Raw genomic sequence first — 22,061 nt, forward strand, 5'->3', positions numbered from 1 at the left:
CATGGTTGTAACTTTGGTCTCATAGGTCACTTTGGCCTTTTGAAGACGTTAATATAACATTTCTTTTCTCTCTCTCTCTCTCTCTCTCTCTCTCTCTCTCTCTCTCTCTCGGAGTTGTTATTCAACACGTCTTGTGTTCGAATCTCACTCCTGTCGGATAGATCTCATTAGGTCTCTTGGGATTGTTCCTACGACATTAAAACAACGTTCTTCACTGGGTGTGAGAGTAAATAAACAAAATGGGCTAACCTTTCTATCACCTAATGTGTGGTAGATCGGTTATCTCATGGAGTTGTTATTCAACACGTCTTGTGTTCGAATCTCACTCCTGTCGGATAGATCTAATTAGGTCTCTTGGGATTGTTCCTACGACATTAAAACAGACCGAAAGGGGCGCCAAGCTTCGGGGCCAACAAGTGTCGCTGTTCTTTTTGTGTAGGAGCACTCTAGCTCCCTTTTATCTGTCTTATTTGCTCGATTACAACTATGTTTGGGTGACTACTAGTCTACCGCACTTTGGTTTCCACCAGAGGCCGGTTTCATAAGCCCAACTACAAACATAAGTTTGAAATCTTATTGGCAAACTGAAGGACTAGTTGCATGTTGTGACGCGCTCCCCTAAACTTGTCTTCGAGTTGCTCAAGGTAAATGGGGCAGTAGAAACCACCACTTAAGGTCGAGGACAAACTCGTCCCAAACATAAGCCGCCATACCTACTCTGGTGTGGACATGAGCCTACTGGGTCCACCAAGGAATGGTCTCACCTTCCAAATACCAACTAGCCAAGATCACTCTATCAGTATCACTTTTTCTAATTGCAATAAAATATGCTTCAAACTGATGCAACCAGGAATAAAGAGTTGTGGGATCGAGTTTACCATTATACTTACTGAAGTTCATTTTCTCGGGAAAATGACTCGAGGAAGCCACCGGTGTCAATGTTCAGTCCAAAGCCGCAAGGTATCTTTCGTGTTCCACGCGTCGCCTGGCGTCGTCTTGTGCAGCAGCACGGGCTACTGCCGCACGGTCTTCCATCTGTCGAATCTCCAATGCACGCATCTGCACCTCGAGCATAGAACTCAATTGCCGTCGTGACCCTTTAAAAGAGTCACTTTGTAGAGGATCTGGAATCTGGCAAAAGAGGAGCTAGAGAACGGGTGTGCTCTTCCAGGACCAAGATCTACGCCTTCTGCTCCAATTCGGTACCCTGTACATCTGTTGGAACATCTCCGATACACTCATGCTTAATGCCCTAGATGGACTGCCTCGTGCACTTTGGTCCCAAGGTTGTCGTTCTCTCTCTTCGTAGTAGCTCGCCATAGCAAGAAACTGCACTCCTTTCCGTTGCACAATCTGACCATCCACTGTGTGTGGGGGAGACTTCCGGAGGCTGAAAACCAACCGTCCTTTGAGAGGCAGAAGTCACACGGAAAAGGGGGTGGTCCACCGGAGTCTAGAAACCAACCATACAAGCGAAAAAAAAAATCCTTTCTTTTTTTGGTTTTTCTGGCTGAATCTTCACACTTGAAGAAGGCTCTAATACCAATGTAGCATGCAGAAGCTCTGGGAGTCTTCTTTCAGCCCTAAACACAACTTGGAACAAGCTGATGCAAAAACACAATCAGAAGAGAGAGAGAGAGAGAGAGAGAGAAAGATATATTAACGTCTACGAGAGGCCAAAGTCGGCCTGTGAGACAAAAAATAATACAACTGTGATCTTCCGGTCATCGGAAGAAAAGAAACAAAAGAAAAAGTGTGCATGTGTCTGGATACAACTGTGAATCATCATGGATCGGTGGAGCCCATATACAAACAATATAAGGGGAGTGGGGATGTGGATGGAGTGCTAAGGCAAGATGCATCTCTATATGCTGAAGGGGTAGTACAAGCATGCTATGCAGATCTATGTCTAACTCCATCCAGTGCCATAAGAGGGATATAAGATATCATACATCGCCGATGCTGAGGCTGTGAATGGCATGAACATGTACCCTGAGTCTGAATGAAAGCGAGCTAGCCTCTCTTGTGTCTCCATCTGGTGTCTCATTCGGATAGCTGCTATCTCTCGGTGACGGAGTCGGGGTGCTCTATGTCCAGTCTGTCTAGGTCTCCTCCTAGCTCTCAATTCCTCTGCTCTCTGTGCGGTCACCCCACGTGGTACATCAGCTGGCACTGGCATAGCTCTCTGGAAGAAATCTGTGAGCTGGGACTGTCTCCCACCCCTAGTGGGAGCGGGTGTCTGGAGGAGTCTCTCTCGAGAACTATGAAGCTCTAGTAGTAGTCTGCCAAGCTGTCGCTGGTCCAAGGCCTCCATCAACTGATGTAGTGAAGAGTGCTCCTCAAACAATCCTGCATATCTATCTCTGACCCCCTCGTGGGCTCTACATCTACATACAAAGTGATCCTCAGTCTCCACCTCCTCGCGGCACAATCTGCATATCCGCTCAGCTCAAGGAACCCGTGCCGCTCTCCCAGCCTCTATCTCTAGCTGATGTGATGAGACTCGTAGCTATCCAATAGCAACGCGAGGGCTGTGTGGCATGTATATATCCATGTACCGCGGTCGATGTATAAACCCATCCCCTGAGATGTTCATAAAGTGGTCTCTGTAGTACAGCATCTTCGGTGGTAGTAGGCTCTCTGGTGCTATCCATGTCTCCTGTATGTAGTGCTGCCATATGTCTTGTCTCATCACTCTGTTCCTCTCATTGAGAGAGAGGTAACCCCGTGGAGCAGACTGATCATACTGAAAAGGTGGCAACCGCTCAATGTCTATACCATGATGTGAGAACCACTGTAGCATCTGTGCATACCAAGATCCAGTGTGTCCAGCCTCGGCCAGCTGTCTGGATGCCTCAAAAGCTCGGCGGGATAATCTCTCCATGGGCATCTCCCTCATCCTGTGTATAAAGGAGATCGTCTGGAACAATGCCTCCACTGCCATAGGTGGTGCAGCAAACTCAGCTCGAACAATGTCGTGCGGGATGGATGGTTTGTTGCGTATCATCATCAAAAGCATCAAGATCTGTGGTCTCTCCAGCTGTACCCATGTGGAGGCTGCAAGCCCTGGTGCCCAAACCGCTGCTGCATACATCAAGGCTGGTGTCACTAATGTATCAAAGAGCCACCCCTTCGTGCGGGGTTCCTGAAAATGTGCCTGATGACACTGACGCTCAAGGCCAGCAAGAGCTGCATACCCCCGGGTCACTCTGTCTCGGACTGCCTAAGCCATGGAGAAGCGTCCAGCTGAGCTAGTAAATGTGATGCCAAGGTAAACATAAGAGCTCACCACCTCGACCCACCCTCCTGCTAATGTGAGAGTAGTGTGGCTCCTGACTGCGGGTGAAGTGTGGAAGATCATAACCTTGGTTTTCCCAAGGTTCACTGTGAGCCCCTGATGTGCAGAGAAGTCATCAAGAGCCACAAGGTGTCTTTGAAGCCCAACTTGCGTGTCGGATACCAAGACGATGTCATCAGCATAAAGCATAACATGAACAGTAATACCTGATAGCTCAACCCCAGAGCCTCCTCCCTGTGTGATGTAATCGACCACCTCATCAATATAGAGCCCAAAGAGCGTGGGGGAGAGCGGGTGTAGGCATATGCTCACTTATAGTAGTGCTATGTGTGAACAGGGCTTAACCAAGGGCACTTTTTCCCATGTGGTTTTTCCCCTTGGACATCAAGTGTGAAAGGACACATAATATATTTTGTAGTTCTATATTATATGGATGTGGCACACATGCAAGGGTTGACTTGCATTTTGTGGATACCACACTTTTGGCTCTCTCTCTCTCTCTCTCTCATTTCTGTGTGTGAGCTTCTCAACCTTGCACCTAACCCTAATGTGCAGGTTTGTGTGTGTGAGTGTGTGAGTCCAACACCCAACATTTGGTATCAGAGCAGGGAGCTGGGAGCTGGCCTTGGAGACCTGCTGCTGGAAAAAATTCTATGAAATTCCGTCCGCAGGCTGCAAAATTCCGTCGCCTGCGTTTTTCCGTCCGTCGGATTCCGTCGCCGCTGTGTTTCCGTCCGTCGGAGCTCAGCCGTCCGGCCACCGGTTTCGGGCGGCACTAGTGGGGAGCCCACCACCTCCGCCCAGCCTCGCGGGCGGCACCGCCCTGAAGCCGGCGACCCACACCAGCGCCGCCCAGCTCCGTCAGCTCTACAGCCGTCCCGTTCCGGCAGGTGTTACTCCAACGGACGCAGCGCCGTCCCGTTCCGGCCGGTGCTACTCCAACGGACGCAGCGCCGTCCCGTTCCGTCGACGACTGCGACTACCCGTCCCAACGCGCCACGGCTCCCGTCCCGTTCGGCCTCCGTCGCCGTCGCCTCGCCCAGCGTCGTCCGAACGCTTCCGGCCAAGCCTCTCCGTTCCGGTCGGCGCCTTGCGCTCCGTCACAGCAGCCGACGTCTACGCACAGGTACGCCTCCGACCCGTCGAAGTGACTCGCCGGCTCACTGTTCCGTCTGCTCCGTATCGACCCGTCCCTGCTCGACGTTCCGTTCCGGCTCGCTCCCGCCAGCGACTACAGCGGTTTCCGCTTCGGACCTGCTCGCCCGCCCAGCGCTCCCTAAGCCCTCCGTGCTCGCCTTGCTCTGAGCGCCCGACTCCGCCTGCCAGGTCGCCTCTGCTGTTCGCACCAGCCGCCTAGCCAGCGCCCATCTGCTTTTCTCCCCGTCGGCTGCCCACAGCCAACCGCCGCCCTGCAACACTCCCTCTAACGGCTCCACCTGCAACGACTGCAACCGTCTACAGCTCTGCTCTCCTCGACACCTGCACAGCTCCACCGGCTCCCGCCGTCAACTCTATTTGATTGTCTGCTCCAAGCCTGCTGCCCTTGCAGGAAGGTATTTCTCTGTACACATTTTAGATCAAACCTAAATACAAAATTTGCAGCAGTTCCAGTGCAGGTCATATGCAGATTCAGCAGACACTTCTGTGTAAGTCAAATTCACAGGAAAATTGCAGGTCCAATTTGGGGAATTTCTCAATTTCAGGACAAATTGATAAAATTGGGCATGGCAATTTGGGGGTTTTTGAAATTGAGGTCAAAATCAGCAAATTGAACCTCTCTAATTTGCAGAAATTTGGGGGTTTTCAAAATTGAGGTCAAAATTGGCAAATTGAACCTCTTTCACTTGCAGAAATTTGGGGCTTTTGTGAAAATTGGCCAATTAGATACACATTGAAGCGATTGGAGTGCATACAAATTGGGGATTTTCTGATTGGAGCATGTAATTGGGCATTACAGCTGCGATTTGTCGCGTAAGTATACACATTGAGTGTAATTGGACAATTTGGTGCAGGTTTACACTTGCTTTGATTTGCAGGCATACATTTGCTCAGGACATTTGGTTGCCTGGCAGTGCACATTGGTGCTTGGTTTGCTTGCAGTTATACTTTGTTGACATGGCACAGAATGCTACGGATGTATTTGGTGTGCTCACCCAGGAGGACAAGCTGGATGGATCTAACTACTCCCTCTGGAGTTTTATGATCCGTAATTTGCTGGTAGCCAAAGGGCTTTGGGGCATCGTGTGCGGTGATGACACACGCCCACATACCATTCAGCCAGCCACGCCTCAAAGGGGAGGTGCTCAAAGAGCTCCTGATGCAGATCCTGCTCCCACACAAGAGCAGAAGAGATGGGACTCTAGAGATGCACAGGCCATGTCATTGATAGCCCTTTCAGTGAAAAGGACTATTATTCCGCACATTCGTTCATGCAAGACATCGAAGCTTGCATGGGACACATTGGAAGCAATGTATCAGGTACGCAACGAGGCAAGAGTTGCCTACTTGAAGAGGCAATTGGATCTTCTTTCTATGGATGAGGGTGACTCTATGGCAGATCATCTCACCAAAGTGAAAGATTTGCAGGAACAATTGCTCAACATTGATGAGGTTATCCCAGATAGACAGATGGTCACCAACACTCTTCATTCTTTACCGCCTTCCTACTTGGGCTTTCACACCTCTCTCAACCTCTCGATGAGAGGAGGTGGTGATCCCGTCACTTTTGAAGAGCTCGTGGGTTTACTCTTGCAGGAAGAGCAAACAAGAGCAAACATATCGAGCAACCGTGGTGGAGAAAAGGCATTTAGAGCCAAGGATAAGGGTAAAGCAAAGAGCTTTAAGCATGGGGGACAACAGTCTAGCAAGGCTGGTCATGGACAGCCCTCTTCTAGTGGTGAAAAGTCTGACAAAGGGGATGCAAACAAGCCCAAAAAGAAGGGCAAATGTCACTACTGCCATAAGCCTGGACACTACATCAGTGAATGTAGGAAAAGGATTGCAAAAGAGAAAAAGAAAGAAGCAGGCAATGCAGTAGCAGACTCTTCGGATGACAAAGCAAAGCAATCAGCTAATGTAATCCAGGAAGAGTACACTTTTTTGGTCACATGCACTAGTGACACACCAGGTGCTTCAGACACTGATATGTCTTGCATTGCATCTGACAGACAGAATGCATCATGGTATTTTGATAGTGGTGCTTCGAGCCACATCACTTCATGCAAAGATGTATTTCAGCACTTGGTTTATGCTTCAAATGGCCGCACTGTATCATGTGCAGATCATACCACATATCCAGTGAAGGGAATTGGAAATGTCATACTTATTGCAGCCAATGGTGCCAATATATGTATGAAAAATGTATTGTATGTTCCAGGAATAAAGAAAAATCTGCTCTCCGTCTCAGCCATAAACGACCAAGGTTTAAAGGTTGAATTTGAAGATGGGAAGTGTTTGGTAAAAGACCCATCAAAGGGTTATGAAATAGTCACTTCTGGAACACGATACAAAGGCTTGTATAAGCTGGACAGCTATGACAAGCGCACTTATGATGCAAATACAGTGGCTGCCCACACTCCTGCTATGCATGATGCAGAGCTATGGCATGCTCGTTTTGGGCATGTAAATTTTCAGAGTTTGATGCTTTTGCAGAAGCATCATATGGTTGATAATATGCCGCCTCTTGAGTCTCCGCCAAGACATGTATGTGAGGGGTGTATTTTGGGAAAGATGCATCGGAAACCATTCCCCAAAGATGGAGCTGTTAGAGCTGAAAATAAATTACAGCTCATACATAGTGATGTATGTGGTCCAATGCGGACACCATCCATAGGGGGGCATCTTTACTTCGTCACATTCATTGATGACTACTCCAGGTTTGCTTGGGCTTACCCTTTGAAAGCAAAAGAAGATGTGTTTACATGCTTTAAACACTTTGTAGCAATGGCTGAAAATATGTGTGCATGTAAAGTCCAAACACTCCGCTCAGATAGAGGTGGAGAATACATGTCAAATGCATTCAAGGATTATATGCTTCAAAAGGGCATCAAACACCAATGTACTGTGCCTTATACACCGCAGCAGAATGGTGTAGCTGAGAGGAAAAATAGATCTCTCATGGAGATGGCAAGATGCATGGTGAAAGCACAAAAGTTGCCTCACAAATTCTGGATGGAAGCTATAATGTGTGCAACTCATGTGTTGAACAGGTGTCCAACAAAAGCTTTGAAAACCATAACACCATTTGAGGCTTGGTATAACCGAAAGCCAACAGTGGATTATATGCGTACATTTGGGTGTTTGGCATATGCACATGTGCCAGAACAACTCCGAACAAAGCTTGATGACAAAGCAATTAAATGCATTTTTGTGGGCTACAGCAATGAAAGCAAAGGATACCGTCTTTATAATCCAACTACACGAAGGATTTTTGTAAGTAGAGATGTGGTATTTGCTGAAAATTCAGAACAGCCCATGGCCAGCTTGTATAAAAGCAATGATACAGACATACAGGACATGTTTGATGGACTTTTACCCATTGCAATTAGGGGGGATTCAGATCAGCCAGCCCCTACACAAGAAAATCCACATGCAGAACATGTGGACCAGCCAGCCATTCAGCCCCCTTCTGTGGAAGAAGTGGAAGATCTTGTCAGGGAAGAGCAAACAGCCATAGACACAGCCAAGTCAGTGCCAAGATGGTTGCTGAAAACTTTGCAAGAAAGCAAACTTGCAGCTCCACTCACAGGTAGAACAAGGGCTAGTTCCAGCCATGCCTTGAATGTACATCGTGAAGAGTCTGCATTCGCAATGGGTGGTCTCTTTGATTCAGAAGAGCCTTCTTCTTATGAAGAAGCACATGAGAATGAGCATTGGTTGCAAGCTATGCAAGCTGAAATTTCTTCTATCATGAAGAATAATACATGGGATCTTGTGGAATTGCCTAAAGGCAAGCATGTAATTGGCACAAAGTGGGTGTACAAAGTCAAAAGAAAGTCTGATGGTACTATTGACAGGTACAAAGCAAGACTTGTGGCTAAAGGCTACTCCCAGAAAAAGGGAATAGATTATGAAGAGACTTTTGCTCCTACTTCGAGAATGACCACAATAAGATCAGTGATTGCATTGGCTGCCCATAAAGGATGGAAAGTGCATCAGTTGGATATCAAAACTGCATTCTTGAATGGGGATTTACAGGAGGAAGTATATGTAAATCAGCCCATTGGTTTTGTAGTTCCTGGTGAGGAACATAAAGTATATATGTAAATCAGCCCATTGGTTTTGTAGTTCCTGGTGAGGAACATAAAGTATGCAGGTTGCACAAAGCATTGTATGGGTTAAAACAAGCTCCAAGAGCTTGGTATGATAAGATACATGCTCATCTAACCAGCCAAGGTTTTGAGAATAGTTCAGCTGAAAGCACATTGTATGTGAAGAAAACCGATGCCGATATTCTCATAGTCATCTTGTATGTAGATGACATGCTCATTACAGGTACAAGCAAAGCACAAATTTCAGATTTCAAAGCTGATTTGAAAGCTGAATTTGATATGTCAGATTTGGGGCCTTTACACTACTATCTCGGCATACAGTTTATGCATACAGATGATGGCATTGTTATGCAGCAAACTAAGTACATAAAAAGTTTGCTAAAAAGGTTTCACATGGATGAATGTAAGCCCATTTCTACTCCGGTAGAACCAGGTGTAAGGCTTACTATGCATGATATTGGAGAGCCTTTTGAGGCCGGCCTTTATAGCCAGGCAGTGGGATGCCTCATTTACTTGTGTAACACGAGGCCAGACATATCTTTTGGGGTGTCTTTGTTGAGCAAATTCATGCACAGCCCAGGCACAAAGCATTGGCAAGCAGTCAAACGCATTTTTCGTTATCTTAAGGGTACCCTGGATCTTGGTTTGTTCTATCCCAGGGGGGGCAGCTTGCAGCTTTATGCATACAGTGATTCAGATTGGGCTGGTGATTACGATACCAGGCAATCCACCAGTGGGAATTGTTTTTTTCTTGGCAGCTCATGCATATCTTGGTTGAGTAAAAAGCAACCCACTGTTGCTACATCTACTTGTGAGGCTGAGTACAGGGCAGTCTTTACAGCTACAGTAGATTGTGTATGGTTGAGGAGACTATTGGCTGATCTTCGTGAGTGTCAGCAGACACCCACCACCATTCTCACTGATAGCCAGAGTGCTATGGCCGTGGCACGAAATCCAGTATTTCATGCACGTACCAAGCACATAGAGATTCATTATCACTATGTCAGAGAGAGGCTACATGCAGGGGAGATCAGTTTATCTTATTGCCCTACACAGGATAATGTTGCAGATCTATTCACAAAGGCTTTACCTCGAGAAAAGTTTGAAGCTTTCCGCAAAGCTTTGGGCTTACTCTCATACAGAGAGTGATCTGCTACCCTTGTACAAGTTCACACTTCCACTACAGGGGGGATTTGTAGGCATATGCTCACTTATAGTAGTGCTATGTGTGAACAGGGCTTAACCAAGGGCACTTTTTCCCATGTGGTTTTTCCCCTTGGACATCAAGTGTGAAAGGACACATATAATATTTTGTAGTTCTATATTATATGGATGTGGCACACATGCAAGGGTTGACTTGCATTTTGTGGATACCACACTTTTGGCTCTCTCTCTCTCTCTCTCTCATTTCTGTGTGTGAGCTTCTCAACCTTGCACCTAACCCTAATGTGCAGGTTTGTGTGTGTGAGTGTGTGAGTCCAACACCCAACAGCGGGCACCCCTGCTTCACACCAATGGTGCTAGCAACTGTGTCGGACAAGCCTCCTAGGCATCGGACTCTCCCAAAGACCTGCTCATATAGCCTGTATATGCCCCACATCATGTCTGAAGGTATGCCTAGTGTCTGTAGTCGCCGAAAGAGGCGCTCTCTGGGCACAGTATCAAATGCCTTGCGGAAATCCACAAAGCAACAATAGAGCCGTTGCCTCCGTGCCTTGGCCTGATCAATCAGGCACCTCAATGTAAAAATGTGGTCGATGGTCGAGAAGGCTCGACGGAAGCCTGCCTGGCCTGCTGCTCTCAATCCCCCAACCTCTGCATGAGTGCTCAGCTCTGCCTCCAAAGATCGGCACAATAGTGTGCATCGTCCACTCAGCCGGAAACCCCTCTGACAGAGCTCTGTTGAAGAGATGAGCAAGAAATGGTGCCAATGTATCAACAGCATAGATGAGATGCTCTCCCTGTAATCCTGTATGATCTGTCGCCCGTCCATGTTGGACTCGGCATATGGCCCTCCTAACCATAGGTGGGGTGAAGAAGGTGGAGACTGTGGAGCATGGCTCTGTGGGCTGTGGTATAGGGGGCTCTGCAGGCACATCATAAAGTCTCTCTGCATATGTGTGCCAGGTCTGAGGATCGGCAATAGGTGTGGGAGGACGGGGCTCTGTGACTCTCCTCCAAGCAGCAACAGCATCTCTGCTCATGAGCATGTGATATGTGTCCCAGTACTGAGCCTCCTCATAAGCTCGCCGCTTACGGCGGGTGAGAGTATGCATCCTCCTGCCTGCCTGCCTCCGGGTGATCTCCCCGCGAGCCCTCTGCACTCGGAGACTGCGGTAAAGGTTTCTGCACTCATCATCATACCATCGGTTCTGGGGCATGCTCCCAAATGTAGGTGGCCGTCCTGTCTGTATGTGGTATGGGAAACTCCTCGCGGCTGCGGAGTGAAGTACATGTGAGAGCTGGGAGGTGAGCATGGCCATGGGTGCCGATGGATCTAAGGCAAATAGCTGATCATGAACATGATAGTCGTACACCTCGGCTAGGTCCTGAGTGAAGTGAAAAATAGTGCGTGGTGGCTGTATGATGGGTGAGTGGGTCTCCAATAAGCTCCTGAAAGTGAGGGATAGGTATGTATGATCCGCCCCAATGGGGCATGGTGGTACGGTGAAAGAGACACCATATCTGCTGCCTCCCGGGATCCCATCACATAATCCACTGTACTACTGCCGCCTCGCAATGGAAAGCAAGTCAACCCACCTGAATCTGGCCACTGAGTCATCCCATTATAAATAACGAGATGGTGTCGGGCCCCAAGCTCCAGCAAATGTTGCCCATATCCAGTGCTATCAGCTCCTCCATCATCGGAGATCCGAGTGGTCCCTGTATCCTCTGTAGCTAGCGGCTCTAGTCTCAAGGGATCCTCAAAGTCATAGATCTCGCACTGTCTGCTCTGAGTCCGTGCATTGAAGTCCCCCATCAAGAAGACTTATCCCAGTGTCGAATAGTGTAAGATCTCCTCAGATAAGACAGAGTATGGAGACTCACTAGCCTCTCCTCCACCCGGCTCCTCGGTGGTGGCAAACCGGGACCCCTTCGGAGGAAAGTAGCAAAGGGCGATATAAATCCATCTGGTCTCCGAGAGGCGTAAGCTAATCCACATGTATCTCGCCTCCGAGTCTCATGCTACGACTCGAACATGCTCATGTAACCCATGCCTGAAAAGCACTGCAATACCTCCTGAACCCCGGGAGGTGGCTTGTCTCATCCCCTGTCGGTGAGCTGACTCCCACTGATAACCCTCAACCCGTGGTAAGCCCCTCTCCGGGCTCTCATGTGTCTCTGTCATCAAGATGATATCCCGGCCTCCATCACCTCCTCAAGTCTCCCTGGATGTGTCCATAGGACTCCATTACAGTTCCAGATTGCTATGTGTATCTCTTTGTCCTCATGTTGTTTCCTCCGTGTCTCATAGGCCAGATGGCGCTATTCGACCGTCTTCCCATCAATGTAGATGTGACCATCCCTATAATGTGCCTTCTTCGTTTCTTTGCGTGCCGCCTTGATCTTCAGCATGCATAATCTTCTATGCTCCAGTTGCATCCATGTGAGGTCATCATCGAAGTAGATGGGGTCCCCTGGCAAGCTCCTCAAGATAGCCCGTCTTCTCATAAAGCTCATCCTACTCTCCTCGTCCGAGAACTGTAGCACTAAGGCCTTGCCTTTGGTGGAGTCCTTTGGGGTTGTCCTCCATACTCTAGTGAATGGGAGCGGCTCATTCTCCTTTAGTCCTAGCTTGGTACATAGGTTCTGCCCGTCAACCTCGGGCGTGGAGGTAGTGCTCTCTGGTATACCTATGACTCGGATGTTGAGGCGCCGGATCCGTCGCATCTTCTCTTCATCAAGAGTAGACTACATCATGTGTACATCTTCTTGTACCTCCTTCTTGATGTTCTTCTTCATCACTTGTACATCTTCTTGCACCTCCTTTTTGATGTTCTTCTTCATCACTTCTACCCATCCTTCGCGGGCCGCCTCCATTTTCCCCTCGATTGTGTGGGTGAGGGTTTTGGTGATCTCTTCTTTGATTGCCTCTTTGTCCACCTCAAGAGTCTCTCCTTCCTCCCGTGGGACGATCACGTAAGGATGCCACTTCGCCCTTCAAAAGGTTGATTTCCTCCTGCATGGCGAGCTTTTCCTTCTTCCACTCCTCTTGCATGGTAAGCTTCTCTTCCTTCCATATTTCGGCTTCGGCCTCCAGCTTCACCATGCGCGTCAATAAGTCCTTCTTGATGGCGGTGATGGTGCTGTCCAATGTCTTCTTCTGGTCCTTGATAAGATCCCTAAGGATATGATCAAGCTGGCTGATTTTGTCATCTACAGACCCTCCCATCGTAGAGGGAGGGAATGTTTGAAAGGAGCAGGCAAATATGTGGGAGAAAGAGAGAAGAAGTGGAAGTGGATGAAATTCAAGTCCCCATTATGTTGCTGCCTTGGGGGCTTGAGCAAGGGTGGGTGGGAAAAGGGCGCGAATGCGAATAGGTTGCGGGAGGCAGAGCGAAGCGGGTGGGGAAAGGGGGCGCAGGCAGAGGGAGCGAATGCGAACAGGCAACGGGAGGGGTGGGAAAAAGAAAAGGGGGCGAATGCGAACAGGCAGCGGGAGGCAGAGCGAAGCGGGTGGGGAAAGGGGGCACAAGCAGAGGGGGCGAATGCGAACAGGCAGCGGGAGGCAGAGCGAAGCGAGTGGGGAAAGGGGGCGCAAGCAAAGGGGGCGAATGCGAACAGGCAAGTACGAACAGGCAGCGGGAGGGGTCAAAGAAACAAACATATATTAACGTCTGCAAAAGGCCAAAATTGGCCTATGAGACAAACAAGTAGTACAATGATGTTCCTCCAGTCATCAAGAGGAAAATGTGGAGTGAGAATAAAATGTTCAAGTATGACAACACGACCATAGGGGACTCAATGGTGGTGTACAAACGAGAGGGTGTGGATGGAGTACTAGGGCTACTAATGCATCTGTATATGCTGAAGGGGTGATACAAGTATGATATGTTATCTACTCCTATTCCAATCCCATAGTCTGGGTACAATATGTCATACATCCAATCTGAGGATGTCGTAAATGTCTGGAACATGCGTCCTGGATCAAAGCGAAAATGTGCCAGCTGCTCCTCGACCTCCTGCTGGTGTCGAGACCAGATGGCCGCGATCTCTCTGCGGTGTAGCCGTGGTGTCTAGTAGCCGGCTAGTCTGGGTCGTCGCCTAGCTCGAATCTCCTCCGCTCGTTGAGATGTCACTCCCAATGTGTGTGGCTGGGCTACTAGTGCCAATCTTTGGAAGAAGTCAGTCAACTGGGACTCTCTTCCTCCGCTATGATGTGCGGGTGTCTGAAGTAAGATCTCCCTGTGTCTCTGTAGTGCTAGTAGTAGTCTGCCTAGCTGTCTCTGGTCCGATCTCTCCCAGATCTATCTAAGTGATGTGGTCCCTCTAAAAACCTCAAGATAGCATGCCCTGATCTCCTGCAAAGCACCACACTGGCAAACAAAATACTCCTCTGTCTCTACCCCCATCTGGCATAATCTGCAAATGCGCTCTGCTCGAGGGATGCGTGCTGCTCTCCCAGTCTCGATCTCTAGTTGGTGTGATGAGACCCTTAGTCGCCCAATGGCTACTCTGGCTCCATGTGATAAGTGGACCTCCAAGTATCGTGGTCGCTAGATGAAGCCGTCTGTGGAGGTGCTCAAGAAGTGGTCTCTGTAGTAGAGCATCTTCGTCGGGAGTGGCTGACTGGGAGATAGCCAAGTCTCCTGTATGTGGCCCTGCCAAATGTCATGTCTCATGACTCTGTTCCTCTCTGTCTGAGAGAGGCGTCTGTGTGGTGCAGCTAGGTCATACTGTAAGGGTGGTAATCTGTCAATATCAATGCTGTGTGATGATATCCACTGTACCACCTTGGAGTACCATGACCAGGTATGTCCCTCCTCAGCAAGCTGTCTGGATGCCTCAAAAGCACCCGATTTAGTGGGAGCTCCCGCATCCTGTGTATAAAAGATATAGTCTGGAACATGGCCTCTGCTAACATAGGTGGTACAGCAAACTCCGCTCGAAGGATATCATGTGGTACTAAAGGTTTGCTGCGGATCATCCGTGAGAGCATCAAAATCTGAGGGTGCTCTATCTGTGTCCATGAGGATAAAGCGAAACCTGGTGCCCATACTGTTGCTGCATACATCAATGCTAGAGTAACTAGAGCATCAAATAGCCACCCCTTAGTATGGGACTCCTGGCAGTGTGCCTGGTGACACTGGCGTTCCAAAATTGCTAGTGCTGCGTACCCTCGTGTCACTCTGTCTCTGGCTGCATGTGCCATAGAGAATCTCCCTGATGAGCTGGTAAATGTGACCCCAAGGTATACATATGAGCCCACCACCTCTACTTGTCCCCGGGCTAGTGTAAGGATAGTCTGGCATCTGACTGCTGCTGATGTATGAAAGACCATAACCTTGGTTTTCCCAAGGTTCACTGTGAGTCCTCGCTCCGCACAGAAAGTATCCAAGGCCTGTAGATGCCTTTGTAGTCCTGTCCGAGTATCCGACACAAGAATGATATCATCAGCATATAATAGGATGTGTACAGTCATACCTGAGATGTCGATCCCAGAGCCTCCTCCGTGTATGATGTAGTCTGCTACCTCGTCGATGTATAAGCCAAATAGTGTCGGGGAGAGAGGGCAGCCCTGCTTCACACCAATGGTGCTGGCAATCATATCTGATAGTCCCCCTGGGCATCTAACTCATCCAAACACTTGCTCATATAATCTGTAAATCCCCCACATCATGTCGGGGGGTATGCCCAGTATTTGTAAGCGGTGGAAGAGTTCACTATGAGTCCTCGCTCCGCACAGAAAGTATCCAAGGCCTGTAGATGCCTTTGTAGTCCTGTCCGAGTATCCGACACAAGAATGATATCATCAGCATATAATAGGATGTGTACAGTCGTACCTGAGATGTCAATCCCAGAGCCTCCTCCGTGTATGATGTAGTCCGCTACCTCGTCGATGTATAAGCCAAAGAGTGTCGGGGAGAGAGGGCAGCCCTGCTTCACACCAATGGTGCTGGCAATCATATCTGATAGTCCCCCTGGGCATCTAACTCGTCCAAACACTTGTTCATATAATCAGTAAATCCCCCACATCATGTCGGGGGGTTTGCCCAGTGTCTGTAAGCGGTGGAAGAGGCACTCTCTCAGAACAGTGTCGAAGGCTTTGCGGAAGTCCACAAAACAGCAATAGAGTCGCTGTCTCCATGCCCGAGTTTGGTCAATCGGGCATCTCAGGGTGAAAATGTGATCAATAATAGAGAAGGCTCGCCGAAAACCTGCCTGACCAGGGGCACGAAGCCCCTCCCTCTCAGCGTGTGTGCTCAATTCTGCCTCCACGATAGCCCCATAGAGTTTGGCCAAGGTATGACCAATCATGATAGTCCTGTAATTACCGGGGTCCAACATGTCCCCAGCTTTGTGGATCGGTACAATAGTGTGCATCGTCCACTCAGCCCGGAAACCTTCTACCAGAGCTCTGTTAAAGAGGTAAGCAATAAAAGGAGAGAGTGTGTCACTTGCATAAATGAAATGCTCAACCTGTAAGCCGGTGTGATCCTCAGCTCTCCCATGTTGGAATCTATGTATAGCTCGAGATACCATATCGGTAGTAAAGAAAACCAATTAGGTCGGCGGAGTCTCGGTGGGGCGAGGGATGAGTGGCTGGTGCGGAACATCATAAAGCCCTTCTGCATAACTCTGCCAGTGTTGAGAGAGAGAGAGAAAAAGAGAGAGCTGAGTACTCAGTATATCATATAGTACAAAAAGGTATAACTGTTCTTGCAGCCATAGGCTACCTTCTTGAAAAGGTAGAAACCCTAAATCTAAGCCTAGACTAATGATCCAACCAAGCCAAGGGCTGAATGACTAAAATGATGAGCAATCTTTGCCTTTTATAGGCTGGAAATGACTTGATGGACTGGCCAACTGCTGGTTGGCCAGGTCCTGGAAAAAATTCCCTTCTTGTGCTACAGCCGACAGGGATCTTCCTCTCATAACTGGCCGACAGCAACCCAAGGAAACTCCATCAAATATTCCCTACCAAATCAGCATCACATGCTCCAAAAACCTAGTTCTCATCTGTCTTTATCTCGTTGCTCTCCTCACAATTAGCTTTGAGTTCAGCCAATGTCTGTCTTGCACATGGCACCTCTCCTATTGCTATGACTATTTGCTTTATTTCTTTGAAGAGAATGACTGTATGATTGACTTTGGGGCTGTAGATCAGCCAAATGCAAGACCCTCAAAAGACCAAGAGTCGGGCTGGCTGTACAGTGCTGTAGAAGCACCAATGATGACCAATCTCGACACCAATGCACTCTTCCAAGGGGCTATAGGAAGGCTGCAAACTGTGGCTAAGAGAAAGGCTGATTGGAGACTACTCTATGGCTGTGAATATGCAACGATGAAGGCTGGTATGTAGGCTGAGATGTTGCGTTTTCTGCAAATGGTGAAGAAGCTGCGTTTTCTCCAACGATGAGCAGAAGAGGATGCGTTTCAGCTTGTAGATGCTTACTGGATGATTATCGCTTGAATGCTTGATGATTGCTGAATGCTGGAATACCTGAATGAATGCAAACGCTTGTTATTTATATGCATGGAATGGGCTGGTCGGCTGGCTACTACAGGTTGGCTGCTACATGACTTCCTAATATGTTGAATGTGCTGAATATAATGCTAATAACACTGGCCGACTGCATATTAATGCTGCCGACTGGATAATAAACTTGGATAAAATGGTATAAGGCTTATGCAATGGTTCATATGCACATGAGATGAATGCTATGTAATGCAGACCATGACCTAATGCAAACCCTAAGGCTTCTAACTGACTTCTATATGCATGAATGATTCTCTTCAAGTGCGTTAACGGACTTGACTGACTGACTAAAACTCTAAGGCTGAGGAAAGACCTATGTAGCTCGTGCCTTGTGCCTGACATATCCCGGATTGGGGTTTACAATGGGGCCACGGCATACGACAAAATCATATTCTAAAGGGTCCTACTACTGTACAATGATGCAATGATGATGAGTAGAAGAAGTCTCTACGTTCAAGGAGGTCCTCACTATTTGGGATTCATGAAGAATCTAGATATTATTACTCAGGTACAAGAGTGGCTTGCCAAGGCTGATTTCATGTAATGGTATATTGGATGAGATGTTTTGACCATCTAAAATGTCATATTCCAATTTACCTCTGTTGAGAATCAGTTTTGGCACTCAGGGATTGATTTTATATATTCTCCCTCTTTAATGAATGTATTTGGTGAGGTCTTTTAGATTGGTGTTAAACCAAAATTTTATTTTGCAATTTTACTTGCTATTTTGTAATTTTGCATGCTCTATGCCTTCTACTCTATGCTTTCTATGTTGTGAACCAACATTCACCACAGCTAGTAGCAGTGCATCAAACTTTAGCATCTAATCCTTCTTGCTCTTTCTTTCATTACTAAAGAGAGTCAAACCCAAGAAATAATAGGCCTTTACACCAGTAATGCTATCACCGGAGACCTCATGCAATAATTGCATTTCCTTTTCTCAAAGCTAGAACCTCCATATTTTTCATGGAGTGGAAGGTGGCTTCACATGGCATCCCTAGAGCAAAGTAGCGTGAAGAGACGAGGACAAACAAGACTGACTCGCCAAAAAGCTCAAATTTTGAAATTTGACTTTCCCATATACTTTTTAAAATTATGTTACCGGTTGCTATTAGATAACACCCCAGTCAACCTTATAAAAAATGGGAGTGAAAAAAAAAAAACCGTACAAAATGTTTCATAAGGCTCTAAGGAAATAAAACATGTTGCATTGCTACTATAGTCATGTGTCGTGGCACCTACTCATCTGCATGTGAAACCCCATGTTTCTTTGTCGTGTCATCAATCAGCCAATCATATGGAAGTTAGCTTCCAAGTCTTCCCGTCATGCACGAGAAGACATCCAAGCAACATATCAAAGGCATGATAGATCTTTGCTAGTGATTCTACAGCTGGAATACACCAACTACTAGTCCACCATTGAGTTATGGCATACTTATCTTGCTAGCTCACTTACTTAGCATTTTCACATTATGGACCGCATGTACATATTACTTTAGTACTTATGTTGTATTTCTCTTATCTTTTTGGTAGAACCCTTTCGTTGAGAAGAAGAAGAAGAAGAAAAATTTTCAGCTTCCTCTCATCTTGTGTGTTCTCTTCTAGGGTTTGTGTGAGTGTGTGTGTGCTTGCAAGAGCTCAAGGTCTCTTCCTCCCTGCATCTTTTCATTCCAGACCAACACAAAGGACCTTTGGTCGGTTTACGCCAGGCACAATGGCCCGAAACGCTGACGTGGACACAAGCAAGCCCCCACCACAGACAACCAGTCCTACGGTCTCACATGCGTGGCCGCTTCCCATTCGCCAGAAGGCCACAAAACCCAACGAGAGGACACTCGCGCTCACGAGAAAGGCAGTGGTCGGCAGAGGGTTTGTAACGCCTACTGTCACGTGCCTTCGGAATATTAATGCGTTTGCAACCATGTAGAAAACGAAGAGGGTTCCAATCGAGATGAGATCCATCAGGATGGAGGAGTCCACAAGGAGCGCAAAGATGGCCGTCAATAGACCTGTTGGAGTACTCGAAAAATATTAGAAAATATGGTGATCGAGCCTCAAACCAGGGCAACCTAGCAAGTACAAGAAGGCCCCCATGGGAGGGTAAAATCCCTAGTCCAAGGTCCTAGAGATCTTGTGCAACCAATGATTTATGGTCATGTATTCAAGAAGTAATTTGTCATCATAGAAGGGCATTGGGAATAATGCCCAATTACTCTAGTCGAGCTTTAGTCACATCATTAATGTCACTAAGTAGAGTTTAATTGAGAGCTTGAGTTATAAGAGTGCGTTATCACGTGTGCCATGCATGAATATTGGTCATACATATGTAAGCAATGAAATACTCAAAGGTAAAGTGTCTCTAGATAAGGTTCAAGGTTCAAGGATTAAGTGCCATGTGCAAGCGAAAATTTCAAAAGTTGCCCTGTAGCTCCACTTTTTGCTAGGGTCAAATATCCCTTTACATGTTCTATATAAAGAGGACTGGTCAAGGATGTAATACACAAGTTTTTCATCATGTAATCCAAGTATGTCATGTGTTCATGTTCTAGTATTTCATGTTTATGTGCTCTAGTCTCTTCAAAACTGACCATGTACATGAAAGCAGATTCGTATTGTGTACTTAATAAAAAAAGAAAACAAAATAACCACCTTACCTCCACTGGAACATTAGTAACTAGTTCAGCCGCACATTTTACTGAGAAGGCATCATGCTCTGCAATGCCTCCAGTTGAGTCCTCTGTTGCCCACGGCAACGTCATAGGTCCTACAAAGGAGAAGAAAAGAATTACTTTCTGACAACAAGAGACTGCCTTGATACTATCTGGACATTATTAAATAGACACTTAACCAACACTTGTTATCTCTTGATAATACAGCACCTTCCACTAACTCTTGTACCACAACTTCTTCTGGACGCTTATTTTCTTCGTGACAGAATTCTGCCTTGCAAGACTCTTCTTCCTTGTCATGGCCTTCCTCTTTGTCATAGTCTTCATCTTCATCATAGTTTTCGTCCTCTCCGAGTGGTAATGATGATCCTGCCAAGGCAGCCTGAGCATAGAACGATTGATCTTGTGATATCGCCTCCTCATCTTGAGTCTGCATTTGGACCTCTGGGCCCTCATATTCTTCTTGTATATCTTCATAATCCACTGCATTATCAGCTTTCTTTCCATAATCTGCAAAGAAAAGTAAAGTGTGTGACTCAATCCATTTTCCTCCCATTTTATAGAGGCCATTGTATGATCGACTTGATCAGTCTCTGTGGGAACAAAGAAAAGTGTGTGACTGAATCCACTTTCCTCCCATTCTGCAAACATACTCTAACAAAACAGAAGTGGTCATGAAAGGGCATGCATTATGATTTCTGTTTACAAATAATCAACAAATCCATGCTCCTGGAAGTAGTAAAAGACAGAAGGTCTTACTAATTTACAGTTAAGTCTTCTTTTGCAATACAACCCCAAGTATTCGTTTGAGTGACCTTTACCTTCTTGCTCCTCGCTAACATCTGAGAGAGCCCCTGATTCCTGCCACCGATCAAAAATGAGATCTCATTCAAAACAAAGTTTACATCAAAAAAAGGAACACTTAAACACACAGAAAAGATCCTTTAAATCTTCTTTGCAAGTGCCAAAACACATGATTTAACTCTGCATACCTTAATGTCGACCAAGGATTCTTTTAACTGGCCAGCCAATGCAAATAAGTGCTCCTTTGCATCCTGTTCAAACCAAAATAGAAGTGAGCTTGGAAAACACTCTTAACAAGCTTGGATATGGTGTAGGAAAGGAGAGTGCAGAAAATACATCCATAAGGCCTCTTGAAGTGGACGCCAACTTCTAGAGAGAGGAGAGAAGAGAGATGATGAGATGTCCACCTAAGGTGTCAGGCAGAGAGAGAAAGTGAGTAGGGCTCCAAGGAAAAGCGGACACTTGGCTGATTGCTCTCTTTATACAAAGGGGATAGGGTCTACGCAGTGGACATTGGACTTTGTCCACCTCACAACATCAATGTGTGCGAACACAGGACTGGTCATAATTTGTAAGTGAGTTTTGGTCGCCCAAAACTTAATAAAGTATGTATACACACTTATAAATTAATGCTAGATCCTAAGGCTCCGCTATGACCAATACTTACCACCATGTCACATGCCACATAACCATGTCAACAGACAATTTCACACACGGTTCACAAGTGGGCGTCCCCTTACCCAGAACTATACATTGGTCGAGCAAGCATGAAAATGGCATGCAAATTCAATTTGCAAGCAAGCACATAAAGATGTTATGCAATGCAACATTGGTAATAGGTATAGACAATCCCCGTTCATGAGCCTATACCAAAATAGACGTGTTCTAGGCAAGTACATCCAGACCCAGTGGAACACCAATCCTCCATGCCTTTCTAGGCATGTACACACAAGCACAAGTCCCAACGGAAAGCCAAATCCACAGTATCACATGACTGGCATCAATCCCCTGCATGACAGCCATGGACACTAATCCAATGTATACACACAATAAGAAGCAAGGGTGAACCACTTGGGTGGCCAAATGGTGTGTCACGTGCAACCTACACGGGTACAGGGTGACACATTGGCATCATCATCAGTGCAACGTTTGTATAGAAGTAATACCTTTTTTAAGAATATTTGTTGTACGCCATGACCCCATTGTGAGCCCTCAGTCCAGGGACAGTCAAGCACAAGCTACATAAGTCAGCCACCAAGCCATAGAGGTCAGTCAGACCTCTTAAACCACTTGGAGAATTCATCAGATAAAGTGCATGT

The 22,061-nt window shown here is 47.0% G+C and overlaps 1 protein-coding gene across 5 annotated transcripts in view; it reads right to left on the reverse strand.

Moving 5' to 3' along the window:
* The window catches only part of LOC147621097 (transcription initiation factor TFIID subunit 1-like), a 249,499-nt gene that overhangs the window by 163,996 nt on the left and 63,442 nt on the right, over positions 1–22,061 (reverse strand). For 4 of the 5 annotated variants that reach the window (XM_086823821.1, XM_086823825.1, XM_086823820.1 and 1 more), the window contains exons 2-5: positions 20,931–20,993; positions 20,760–20,799; positions 20,149–20,448; positions 19,924–20,033 (exon numbers count right to left, since the gene is read on the reverse strand). In XM_086823821.1, coding sequence (XP_086679947.1) covers positions 19,924–20,033; positions 20,149–20,448; positions 20,760–20,799; positions 20,931–20,993 — 513 coding nt within the window. Of the gene's footprint in view, positions 1–19,923; positions 20,034–20,148; positions 20,449–20,697; positions 20,800–20,930; positions 20,994–22,061 lie in introns of all 5 variants that reach the window. The other variant, XM_086823823.1, reaches the window with a different exon arrangement.

This window comes from Cibotium barometz, chromosome 30 (genome assembly GCF_041138505.1).
Source record: "Cibotium barometz isolate CiBa-2024 chromosome 30, ASM4113850v1, whole genome shotgun sequence".
Classification (NCBI taxonomy): Eukaryota; Viridiplantae; Streptophyta; class Polypodiopsida; order Cyatheales; family Cibotiaceae; genus Cibotium; species Cibotium barometz.